General features: G+C 45.6%; 1 protein-coding gene across 1 annotated transcript in view; it reads right to left on the bottom strand.

Annotated features, from left to right (window-relative positions):
• Nucleotides 1–1,183: 1,183 nt before the first annotated feature.
• The window catches only part of LOC8026319 (atrial natriuretic peptide receptor 2), a 217,579-nt gene continuing 205,313 nt past the window's right edge, over nucleotides 1,184–13,449 (bottom strand). The window contains exons 11-17 of the mRNA XM_040213142.2: nucleotides 9,732–9,998; nucleotides 8,636–8,763; nucleotides 8,300–8,541; nucleotides 8,102–8,240; nucleotides 7,340–7,577; nucleotides 4,953–5,548; nucleotides 1,184–4,407 (exon numbers count right to left, since the gene is read on the bottom strand). Coding sequence (XP_040069076.1) covers nucleotides 4,002–4,407; nucleotides 4,953–5,548; nucleotides 7,340–7,577; nucleotides 8,102–8,240; nucleotides 8,300–8,541; nucleotides 8,636–8,763; nucleotides 9,732–9,998 — 2,016 coding nt within the window. The 3' untranslated portion in view covers nucleotides 1,184–4,001. The remainder of the gene's footprint in view (nucleotides 4,408–4,952; nucleotides 5,549–7,339; nucleotides 7,578–8,101; nucleotides 8,241–8,299; nucleotides 8,542–8,635; nucleotides 8,764–9,731; nucleotides 9,999–13,449) is intronic.

Raw genomic sequence — 13,449 nt, 5'->3', positions numbered from 1 at the left:
GTTTCCGGCCGGGCTCTATTGCATTTGCATCTAGTTTTGGTATCTCACTCGATCACAGCCTAAATTTTCCAAAGAATATAACTGAGCAGAATTTAGTTGTTCAAATTCTAACTAGAGCTATGGCACATTTTGCGACGGCTGACATCTAACTGGAGTGTATCAGCTGTAAGGCAAATATTTCGAAAGAAAATGAGTAGATTTAGGCAATGCATTCGCTAATTATCATTTCACACTCTACCTGACGTCCGCCGCAATCTAGATCGTTGTCCCGAAGGAATCAAAAGGTTACTTTAAGCGACCTTAGCTTTATTTTTTTTTAAATTTTTAATAACAAGTTTGAATTAACGGTAATATTATCTATACTCTCGTTAATATGGATATAGACAATTTTCAGGCATGAACTGGATAATTACGTGCATTTTTGTCTCAATCTTGTAGACAACCCGCACTGTGGATTGTTGGGGGAACTGACTGGAGGTGTCCATATTAATGATACATCAATATACCAGGAGTTTCACGGAACGTCGGCCAAATCGTTTCCTGCCAAAACCGCTATCACACAGACGCAAAAAGATGGATGTTGCGTTGGGTTACTATCCACGTTCGCGATAACGAGATTGATTAAATTCGAGTAATCAACTTTTTCGTTGCTGAATTTAAAGCTATGGTTCGAGCTAGAAAATTGTTGGCCATCACCGAATTCCGACTTTTCTTTTAGGCTTCGGGGTCCTACTGGAGCGCCTTTTACCCGCCAGCGGTCCTGCTCCCCGTGGCCAAAGCGCACAACTAACGCGCGCCGCCACACTTTCTTCGTGTGACGGAACTGAACTAAAAAATCAGAGCTTCTGTCTTTCAATCAAGGCGGTTTCATTTCGTCGACTCGGCTTGCATTTTTCTCTCCCGTGAGAGGCGAGGCGGCAGTTCCCCATTTCGGCAGGGTAGCAGGACTGCTAGAGCAGAGATGAGTTTTGGCAAGAAACCGAAACTGAAGAAAAATACGCCCAAAATGAGTGGATTTTTTTTTTCTTTTGGAACAACGTTAAAATTAGGCGTGTGCCGTACACTTTTGTAAAGTGGGCCGATTTAGTGGTTTTCGGCGATGCAAAGAAATTTTTTTGATCTAAACGGTACCTTTGACTTTGCGAATTAGAAATTTAATTACTCTGAAGTAAGTATTGACCTAATTATACCACTTATTTCACCAAATCGACCCCTTGGCAGAGACCAATACGACATCAACCTTTGATTTCGTCTTTCTGTGCAACAGGTACTTTTCGTAGCAACGATTTGGCCGGTAACGTGCAACACTATATAATGCACAAATATCAGGACAAAACGTTTCCTGGAATGTTCCCAGGGATTGAGAGACGGTAGACGATATTGGTGAGGATTCCCTAGCATTCATATGACGGAACCACGAAGACTCATTGACACGGTCGTGTCCGACGGCTCCCGAGCAAAGTCGTAGATTGACAAGCACATGAATTAAAGCTTTTTGTTTTCTTTATTTGTAAATGACTCGAGTACGACGCGAATGCGAGTCACGATTGCGACAATCCCTTTGTACTTTCGATGCTCGAAGGTCGTTCAACTGGTTCAACTCGGGTTCATCTGCTGCACGCGATTAGAAAACTACGCCTCTAGGCTTGCGAAGTTTGCGAAACGAAGGGCCGACTAATAAGAACTCGGTTTGAACATAAAACCTGCATCGTGTTCCTCGAAAAGCTTACTTCCTTTTTTTGGTAATTCAAATTTCACGCCACACTTTCGTCACAGTTGCAAAGACTATATTCGTATGAATACTCAATAGTATCGTCATATGTGATTTACTAAAACACACGAAAATGTATTTCTTCATTTTCGTTTCCTACATCGAAAATTAGTTTGTTTTTTATTTTCAAATTTTATGTGGTTTATTTGTTTGAAGATCTGAATTGTGCAATTAATTCGATTAGTTTTATTGTCTTCCGTTGAAAAGATTCCAACTGCTCTCTCAAGATTAAACTTTTCAAGGGTTTTAACAGGCGATAAACATTCTATATAATATCCGAGCCTTTGCCAACACGTTTAGAAATATGTATTCGATAAACTACAAACACAGCATGATCAACATCTGCGCAGATGAAACCTGGGACAGTTCCCAGAAATATGCTTATCAGCTAATCATGAACGTGTTTGGTTGAAGTCTATATTAACGCGCATTTTTTTTCAATCAAAAAAAGGAAATATTAGTAACCATGAAGGACCCGTCACACACACGCGGGCAGATATTTGCTGCTACGAAATTATAAAGGCAACAAACGAGAATAAACAAATAAGTACGTTTTAGTTCACTTTGAAATAACTTAGTAACGAGTATTCTTTATGTAACTAAAGAAGAAAGACAGCACCGTAAGAAAGCGGGAGCAAGAACTAGGGAAATTTGTAGCCGCAAACTCTCGACGCTTCGAAGTTCGAGTAGAGAACACACCATCTTGGGCAGCTCGAAGCGCCCTACGTCTCCACGTTAGCTCTCTGAACAACACAACGACGCAGGCACAGTAATTACTGTTATAATATGTATATATGTATGCATACTGGGTGTTTCAGCGAAGGCTTTGAAGAATCCCTAGAAATAAAATAATAGACTTAAAAAAAAAACTCCTTCCGGGAACAAATTGTTATCCACAGCGGACATCCCAGGAAGTGCAAAAACATACTAATTAACTGAATGAATAACTAAAATTGAGTAGTTATTTTAACATCAGGGAAAATAAACGTGTGGTTCCAAGGAGAAACTTGCGAAGCATGCCCGAAACCACTAAATCAACTCATTTCAGAAAGCTACACAACAGGGCCAGAGTTTCTACGGCGTTCAAAAAATACGCTTACTTTGGACACGTTTCTAGGTTTCGGTTTCCTATCCGAGCGTAGCTTTGGGCCAGCGGCCATGCTCCTCGGTGACCGAGGCGCGAAACTACCACCTAAAGTCCCTCGTTGAATAAAAAAAAAAGTATGGTGCACTTTTTTTTTTTTTTTTTTGAAAAGGGGCGGGGGGGGGGGGGGGGGGGGGAGGCCGCCGTGAAGTGTTGCCCCTGCCTTAAACCTTTCTAGAATAAGTTGATTTAGTCGTGCTCGATGATGCTTAAGATGTTTCTCATGGGAGCCATATGCCTATTTTCATTACAAGACAGTTTATACAATGTTAGTGAATCACTTGGCTAATTAGTATATTTCTTACACTCCTCGACGTCCGCCAAGGCTGGCAGTCTGTTCCCCGAAAGAGTTGCCTACGCTGAAACACCCTGCATTTTCACAAGCGAAAAAGTACACGAACACCACGTATGAAGTGACAACTTGTCGCACATTTTGTTCGTTCGGTGAAGGACTAGAAGGGCGTTTGATAAGCGATGAGTCTTGGCCGTCTTGAAGTGTATCCAGGCTACGAAGCCTCGGCACAGCTGGGCTACCGTTGCAGTGTCCACGAGCGGTCAACGCTCGACGCTGGATTGATTGGAAAACGGCTGCACTGTCTCGTGAATAAGCACGGTCGAAGAGCAGGCGGAGCAGGGCATATGGATCTGTCTGGCCAGCAGACCAGAACAATGAGAGATCCGTGGCTGCGCATTCGGAGGGCAAGTTCGCAGGACTGACGTTGGAGAGTGGTAAGCAAAGAGTACATTGACGATCCGACACGCACGTTAATGATCCCGTGCCGCCACATATGAACGCGAAAGTCACAATGTGGAGTTGTCCGCGACCTTTGAGGGTCACGAGCGAATGTGTCGCCGATGGTTAGGATGACATTCTGAATTGACAGCTGGACGCTTACTGCCAGGTGTTGGAGAGCAACGTCAGAGGCACACTTTCACGTCGATCTTTTGAGCGAACCAGGGTCCATGTGTCAGGGATGCAAAAACTTTTTTGGACTCTACGGACGGGAAGCACACACGCGCGCGAAATGCTACACACTGCAGGGAACTCTGAAGTGGTATGGCACCACTACAGGGCCTTGCTAACGCTCATAGAGACGTCATGTTTTGGGCCGAGCACTGGGCGAAGCCGTCGACTTGACCCGTGGAGCGAAAGGACTGGCGCAGGGTGACGTACTGGTTGCGCGGGAGGTCGGACGGCGAGCCCGGCTGCTGCACGGCGGCGTTCACGAGTGGGGCCCTGTTGGTGTCGTTCAGCGGAAGAGGCGGCGGTGGCTCGGCCTTTCGGCCCAGTGACGAAATGGAGTGCAACCGGTTACGATCTCCGATGGAAGTCAGTTCCAAGGAGTCTGTGCCTTCCACTTGAACGCTGGCCAACGGCAGATCGAGGCACGGGGAGATGAGGCTACTGTCGTTGGCGAGGATCTCGACAATCTCGCACGCAGTGGGCCGTTGCTGGGCGCATCTAGTCCAACAGCGAAACAACAGGGCTTCCCTGCAGGGGACAAAGAAAAATATTATTCGCACACAGGCCACAATAGGAATCAGGCTTGAGCCGTGAAGCGTGAATACTCCCGGCAAGTGACGTCACGCAAAAAAAGAAAAGCTTGTTTGGAGCAAAGTTGCTGGTAACTTGGGATACACCTTTTGCCCAATTACGCAAGCCTAAAAACCAATGCTGTGAACGTAGGTAAACGCGCTGGGCATGCAGGCATTTGCAGCTGTAAATTTTCGAAAGCAAAAATCTAAAACAAATGGCACTTCGCAGCTGCGTTGCACAAATATTTTGGTTATTTACTTCGAGTCGTTTGTATAAGGAAGGCGAGCGCGTGCAGCGCGTGTACCTACGTTCCCAGCATTCTATTTGATGCTTGGGTAATTTAGCGAAAGGTTTATTGAAGGGGTAGCAGGGCCGCCAACAAAGATTATTTAGCACTTTTTGTTATATGCGTGACCGAGCATATTAGATACGAATTCGACATCAAACACATTCTTGGTGAGGGAGTTGACTTTAAGAGTATAAGAAATATGGAAACTTGCAGCTCGGGCTTGCAGCCATTGGGCACCGGGAGGGTGTTGAAGTTCTTCACGAAGTCGAGCACTTGGTTGTTCGATAGGCCCTGGTACGGGAAGCTGGCGAAGGTGACGATCTCGTATAGTAGCACTCCGTAGCTCCATACATCGGACATGGTGGTAAAGATGCCGTCGATTAAGCTCTCGGGCGCCATCCACCGTACAGGTAACATGCCGCGCTTGTTGAACCTATAGTAATCGGAGTCGTACATCGGCCGGCACATGCCGAAGTCTCCGATCTTGACGGTCCTTCCGGCATTCACGAGGCAGTTGCGACAGGCTAGGTCCCGGTGCACGTACTTGAGGTCGGCCAGATAGCTCAGTCCTCGCGCCACGTCGAGAGCCATGGCCGTGAGGCACTTGTCCGACACCTCTTCCGAGTCGTTGCGATTGGTCTCCTTGACCAAGTGACGCCGAGCCAGCAGGTACGTCTTGAGGTCCCCGTACAACATGAACTCCATGACTGTGTACACGGGCTCTCCCGAAGTGCACACGCCGAGAAGGCGCACGATGTTCTTGTGGTCGAAGCGCTTCATCATCTCGGCCTCGCTCAAGAAGTCCAGCTGAAAGGCACAAGAATCATGCATTTTTGCGACTCCCCGAAACAGGTTACGTAGAGCTAATTGCGATCTCGAACTTAACAGCCAGCCAGCATATTCCGTTCTCACACGAGACGTAAAACGCCTCGCTGGCCGACCAGGTTAGACGTAGTGTTGCAGCTGATTAACTAATTGGCGTTTTTCGATAGTTGGGAACACCCACATGTTACGGCGTTGCCAACAGAGCTGTGATGAAAGCCTAGTTCCACAAGCGTAGCTTCTCGCCCGGCTTGTTCAGATTCCCCTCCGCCCTGCTATATTTGCTGATATAGCACCATGCTATATTTTCCAATTGATGGCACTGACTTAGTTGTTTACCTTTGGAGACACTCGGGTTGATTGACCAGTGCCAATCAGCAGTGGAGAACTCGCACACAATCCTTGTATCGAGCGAGGAACCATCTTCCCGCTGAACGGAATCGGCAACGCAAGACTGTCGCCAAATTTGGACGATACACTGAGTGCCTCCAGCGACTAGTTTGGAATCCAACTGTGCGAGTCATGTGGCTTTCTGGCGGGCATTTCTAGAGGGTCGTGGATAGTGAGATTATCGACGAATATAAAACACATGGAGCAGTCCGTCACAGGTTTAAAAATCTGCCATTTAGGACGCACCAGATGGTTACACAAGGTGTGCACCAATATAGTGCACCAAGCCCGTTTTAGCTTCACTATGCAGTGGCAGGGTTTCCGGACTCCGTAGATTACCCACAAGTATCTATACCATACGTTCACATGACGGTTTACGCGGAGGACGTTGTAGTCTAGTGTGTTGGCAAATTTAGATTGCCCAAGACCCTTGGTAGAACACTCATGAAAACTGTCTACTTCAGAAAAGCTAGAGCTCACTGTGTCGTCATACACGAGGCATTCCTCAATCTCCGTCCCTGGTTGACATCCGAACCACAAGGTTGCAAATCCCCAAAGCATAAATATCAATTCGACGAGGGCAAAACTACCGACATTTCTCCCCATACGTCCCCCTTTGGGAAATACTAACTCCTTCACTTTTCTGTCACATTGTTCTAGCTTTTTTTTTCTTTCTTTATAGTTACCTCTATTTTTTGCTGCCTCTTTTTGGCTTAGTTACGGGGCCAGTCTTAGAGTTTCCCAAAGGGGTACGTGTGTGGCGCTTCTCAGGGGTCATGCTAACGCATTCCCTAAGGAAACACCAATGGATCTTCCATTAATGTTTTCACAAATTCGTCATTCTTGTCCAGCTCGCTTGCATCTTTGCATTTAATTGCTTTATAATTATAATGTTTTCACCCCATTTCTGTACTCTGCCTGTCAGTACGTCGACGCCCTTGGATACGTTCATCGATAACACTTGTGGAAAGAACCAGATCCATACCACTCGTGGAGGGAACCGCATTAATCATTTTAACTATAGTCGGCGGCAGGTTAAGAGGTGTGAAGATCTGGCAGCCCTCTTCCGCACTGACTCCCAAGGCCCCAGATTTTAGCCATTCGGCTAGAATGGTTGGAATTTAATTCTTACATTTAATACTTCCACAAATACGTACAATGATTTTCTTATTACACTACAAGCTCAGAAATCCGTGACGAAATTACCCCATATTTTTCACATACCCTTGTTTTCTGTAACCACTTTTCCCCTCCTGTGCGAGTGCTTCCCATGTCTATGGAGGTTATCTTCACGCGCAGGCATTCCCCGTTCCTCTTCAAAACAACACGCATAACAACCTTTTGTTGGGTGCTGAGGCGGAGTGAAGGGTTTGAGAGCAGTCGTACCTTTTCCTCGACGATGGCTCCGACCTTGAGTGTCTTAACGGCGACGGCGACCCAGCCCTTGTCGGGGACGAAGGCCTCTCCTCCGTAGACGGTGCCGAAGGCCCCTTCGCCCAGCTTGCGATTGATCACGATGTAGTCTCGAGGCATCTCCCATCCGTCCAGGGATAGCACGTTGTTCGACGAGAGCAGGCCGAGTTCACGCATGCGGGCTTCGGTTTGCTTCACCCTTTTCTCGTACCTATAAGTAGGCCGTAAGGAACAAGAACATTCGGTCGAACCGTTGACCTAGGAGAGCGCAGTTCTTGCTACTGATATGCGCAAAAATAAGATTGTACTAGCTTGACGGAAATATCAACCAGGTTATGACGTGGAGATAAAAATAAAATCTATACGAAATCGGACGAGACAAACAAATCTGAATCGAAGAGGCAATCTAGTGCACCTGTTCGTGATACGATAGACTCGAGACTGGGTCTGGGGAAAACAATCCCAATAATGGAACCGTTGCTGGATGGATTGTTGAGTGACTGCAGGCGGCTTTTCACGTTTTACCCTCGCACTGGTTCGCGGCATTTTTTCCTCACCACGAGAGATTAAAACATTATCGAAAGATAGTTTCAACAATATATATGAATTCTTTTGATATTTACAAGAATCAAAATGTGCTCATGTCTGCGAATCTAGGCGCGCATTCCACTATCCTCTCCCGTGGTCCTGTGGCATGCTGCAAATTGTAGCCACAATTATGGCGTGCTGGCTTACCTCTGCTTGAAGATGATGCACCCTCCGATCATGATAAGGGCGAAAAGCCCCAGGCCAATTACATTAGCCACCACAATGGCAAGATCGCAGCTCGTTCCGAGCAAACTGCGGAGACCCTCCAGGGGACAAGTGGCCGGGTCTGGAATCGGCGGACGAACAGTGAGCCAACAACTAAGGCTGGACAGGCGGATCACGCACCTTCGCTTCCGTCCCCTGGGTTGCTGCCGGAGGGCCAGAAAATCGGTTTCATGGGACCTTGAGGGCCCAGCAGGAGCTTATCGCTGTCATCTCCATAACCCGGGTTATAAGTACCCACGTGAACTTGGGTGCCGTTCACCCACTGTTTGATGAGAACGTCCGTGAGACGGCTGGATTTGTAGAAGCGCACATGACCGGAGACACCATTGAAGTTCGTCTCGTTGATGAGTGATATCAGCTCCCTGGAAGAAAACAAAAACCGCTATTAATTTAAGAAGTGGCGTTCTTGTGACGATTGCAACGGCGGCAAGTGCCACGCTTCGTTCTAAAACTTACTGGAAAGTTCGATCGTCGTGCAGCGTGGAGGTGTGACTGTGATTTCTTTGGAAAAGAGCTTCTAGTGCCAAGGCGAAGACCCAGACGGCGTCGTACGCATAGCCGCCGTATTCACTGTCTTCTTTGCCCTAAAAGTGAGAAATGCAGCGTAGTAAATTGTTGCGCGTTAATACCGATACGACATAACAGAAAATATTGACACCCATGGCGTAGTATCCAAAATGTATTATCCCTTCCAGACTTTCCTCGTCGAGAGCTTTAAGTATGATAGTTTCACTGTTAGACATGACTTAACTACTTCGGCAAGCACAGTGATTACGTAGTAAAAATCACGAAGTATAACGTGTTATTCACGTTATTCCAAATCCTCAAAAAATGAACGTCTCCCCCGAATGAACGGGCATCGTAAATGGTCGATAGGAAGGCGCCGTCAACCTAGAGGAAGGACGCATTTAGGAGGAACATTGACTATATTGAACACGTTGGTCTGCTGGTCACTTTCGTGTGCCCTCCTCAACAAGACATAAATTAGTATCTGCAATAACCTCATGCGAATGGTTTGTATGTTTCAGAACAAGTTGTATAGTAGCCATTTCAAACGGCGAACTCGGTGGTAGTACTTCTGGAGAGTATTTGTCGCCATAACCTGCGCATTGGTACTTTTTGTTACAAACAATAAAACGTGTCATCCTATGTGAAAGAACTACTAGCTCAAGAGCATTAATTTGACACACTTGTATAGCAAATTTTTTTTTCTGCGATTTTAGCAGATTCCATACGTTTACAGTTGCTGAAACTTCAGGACTCGTCAATTGTGTCGAGAATTAGCATTCTTTCACATATGAACAATTTCGTGACTCCTGATATTGTTGATTTTATAGAATGCAATACCGATCCACTTATCCTGGAGATATTCGTAGAAAGCTTTTTAAAAGAGTCCTTTTAAAGGACGGAAAGAAACGTAGCCTAGAAGCTTTCTGCCATGTTGTATACCTACAAGGTCCACACCTTGCAAACGTTTACACAATCCGCGTCGAAGACTACAACAGCATTTTCACTCCACTCTAAAAATAAAGTGCACAATTGAACCGCAGACCTGAGCAGTGGCGACTTGCTTGTAGAGCGCCTTCCAGTCGCCGACGGTCCGGTTCTCTTGCATTATGGCGTTGTCGTCGGCGTACGACTTTGGGTGCAGGCTCATGTAGCCCTCGAGAGCTTTCCTCATTTGGCTCACGGTACAGTTGACGCTCTCATTGTGGTACTTATTGTAGTGCTCGGTGTTGTACCACTGTCGGTCCCGGTATTCCTGCTGAGCCAGCCACGTGGGCAGGAACCACTGGTAACCGTGCGCACCAGTCATGCCCTGGATCAGAAGGGCGTCCCGCTTGCCCCAGTTCCATACTCGGCGTGGCGCGTACGACTGGAGTTCGCTAGCGTTTAAAGACATTTAAGAACCAACACTTGAAACACGAGACAAACTCGGGTTTTGTCGATTGTTATCCAAGTGCTTTTAGGGTAAATAGGGTACAGATGTTGCCCTCCCTTCACCAAAATGCTCACGGCGAGCGCCCAAAACAACTGCCCCAGTTATTTGTTCATAATCTTTCACAAACCGCTATCCGCTGCCCTTTTCTATTTTGACAGTTATATGATAAAGAACAAACTTGCCACACGATAAGAGGCTCTTTCAGACTGTAGCAACGACGGCATCTTGAGAACTGTCGCGTTTAATAAACAAAATGGTTTTGCAAAACAATAAGAAAAAAGTAACAATAAAGACCAAAGTGAAGTAACTAGATGGTCCGTTTATTTTGAAATCTTGTACAAAAACAGGCATGGAAAACCAATACTTGGTGCTTGATCACAATTCCCTTCCGCGTTTCTGTACATGACGTTGGCAAGGGGTCCTCTCACTACTCGATATTTGTGGACCGGGGCTTGAACCTCAATGTGTGTTGTGTCCCATCTTCCGTCAGTCTCAGTGTTTCGTTCGATCCGATTAAAATTTTACAGTTCGTTCGCGCCCCAGCATTCTGTTGGGATCTGCTAATATGCCCCTTCCAGTATCCGTTAGGTGCCTGCCTTTCACTATGTACCCTGGCCTGCAATTGAATACCGCGCAGGCCCAGTTCGCGCCCGGTCCGAGAGCGGAATAATACAGCGTGGCAATTAATGAAATTGTGTACCTAATTTTGAATACTTTACGAATAAGTATATTTGCTTTATGGAATCAGAAAGCTCTCGTATCTAAATTTGGGTACTTCGGTTCACTGAGGTAAGAAAAGCCACAAATTTGATTATATAATTATTTAGTGTTTCCCTTCAGGCCTGCCAGACCTCGCCGTGGCGCTGACGCTGCGTTCACTATTGATACTTGTGATGTGATTCTGGGTGATTAGTGATTAAACTGTCAAGGCGCCAAGACATTGGCACCAGAATCGGTTAAAGTAAAGTGCACGTCGTCGTTCGTTAATTTAATCACTTGTATATAATTTAGATGCGATTTTGTATATAAACATGTAAATGCAAAATTCCGGGAATGTCAGTTGAGCTTGTCAGCGCATCACAGCTCGTAGCACGTGGAGAGAAAGGTCGGGTTGCAGATCCCAGGGTTTGGGTTTGACCTTCCCTCCTGCTCTTTTTGATATTTACTACCGTCGTACCGGCGCAAGTTCGTGTAATCTTGTTAACACAGAGGTTCGGGCGAGTTGGTTGCTCATGATGTACAGGAGGAACAGCGAACCCGGATAACAGTCATTCAAATCAACATACACACAAGAAAGAGACACTTACTCAGCGCTGACCGACAACTCTCTATATTTACACTTTCTCTTCTATTTGTGAGGGAGAATAACTGTTTCTTTTCTTTCGATATGATGCTAAATAGTGAACTAAATTGAAATTAATGTAAGGCTAGGCAGTCTAATTCTTTTTGTGACAAGGTTAAAGACGGAGTACTAACACATGTGCCGTTATGTTTCGCAATGTTTTCTGCCTCGATAATTTTCTTGTGAGCTTGTTGTGTTGCTTGCCAAGCACGCCGCAGTTACTCAGCAGCACTGAACAGCCACAGTCTCGACAGTGAATGCATAGATGACCGGAGCTTTTGTTGGTGAATGTGTTGTTATGTTCACGAAGGCGATCGTTCAGACACCTTCCGGTTTGACCTATGAACAGCTTTCCACAAGAGAGGGGAAAGGAGTACACCACCTTGTCTGTACAAGGGACAAAGGTGTTCTTGTGCTTCTTTTTGCAGCCAACTGTTGTTATTGGTGGAGTATTTACCTTCTTGCATAAGCTGTGAAGTTTGTTAGGAGCTGAGAAGATGACTTCCAAGTTTACTCGGTTAGCTATTTTCTTTAGTCCGTGAGAAAAATTATGAATATATGGCACGATGATGAGCTTCTTTGTTTTGTCTCTTTGCTTTTGTTGTGTGCATAGGTTTTGCCTGCTTTCGTTGATGAGCTTTTCGGCCACTGATGTTAATAACGAGTTTGGGTATCCTGCGCGCTTTAGTCTTGAGACTTGCCTGTCAAAGCTCGCTGGAATGGAATGCGAGCAGGATTTTACGAGTGCATGAGTCCTTTGGAAATCACCCATGAACTTCCAAACGAGCGCTCTTTAAAATTCCTAGATCTCAGACTCTTCATGTTACCCTACCATTTATGCTGGTCGTATGAGCCCAGGGGAAAAAAACCGCTCTTACCATTCAACTCGGCCCATTCAAAACTTGTAAAAAGGAGCATCGTGCGGTTAAGCCTCAAAAACTCGCTTATAAAATCTTGCTCGCATTCCATTCCAGCGAGCTTTGACGGGCAAGTCTCAAGACTAAAGCGCGCAGGATACCCAAACTTGTTAACATCAGTGGACGAAAAGCTCATCAACGAAAGCAGGCAAGACCTATGCACACAACAAAAGCATAGAGACAAAACAAAGAAGCCCATCATTGTGCCATATATCCATAATTTTTCTCACGGACTAAAGAAAATAGCTAACCGAGTAAACTTGGAAGTCATCTTCTCAGCTCCTAACAAACTTCACAGCTTATGCAAGAAGGTAAATACTCCACCAATAACAACAGTTGGCTGCAAAAAGAAGCACAAGAACACCTTTGTCCCTTGTACAGACAAGGTGGTGTACTCCTTTCCCCTCTCTTGTGGAAAGCTGTACATAGGTCAAACCGGAAGGTGTCTGAACGATCGCCTTCGTGAACATAACACATTCACCAACAAAAGCTCCGGTCATCTAGGCATTCACTGTCGAGACTGTGGCTGCTCAGTGCTGCTGAGTAACTGCGGCGTGCTTGGTAACACCACAACAAGCTCACAAGAGAAATTATCGAGGCAGAGAACATTGCGAAACATAACGGCACATGTGTTAGTACTCCGTCTTTAACCTTGTCACAAAAAGAATTAGACTACCTAGCCTTACATTAATTTCAATTTAGTTCACTATTTAGCATCATATCGAAAGAAAAGAAAAAATACCGGTTATTCTCCCTCACAAATAGAAGAAGAGAAAGTGTAAATATAAAGAGAGTTGTCAGTCAGCGCTGAGTAAGTGTCTCTTTCTTTTGTGTGTATGTTGATTTGAATGACTTATCCGGGTGCGCTGTTCCCCCTGTACTTCGTGTAATCACTACTGGGTGATGCATGTTAAAAACCCCAGGTTACCAGTCATACTGCACTGGCTAAATTGTTCATCTACAGTTGTTAGACCAAGTCCCCGCGGTCTAAATTCCAACAACTGTGATAACAAGTCCGAGATTAAAAACCCATTTAAACAAAATTAAAACAATCCAACCAACTGTCCCG

The sequence above is a fragment of the Ixodes scapularis genome, unplaced genomic scaffold, assembly GCF_016920785.2.
Source record: "Ixodes scapularis isolate PalLabHiFi unplaced genomic scaffold, ASM1692078v2 PGA_scaffold9__187_contigs__length_104089568, whole genome shotgun sequence".
Lineage (NCBI taxonomy): Eukaryota > Metazoa > Arthropoda > Arachnida > Ixodida > Ixodidae > Ixodes > Ixodes scapularis.
This window is presented reverse-complemented; position numbering and strand designations above follow the sequence as displayed.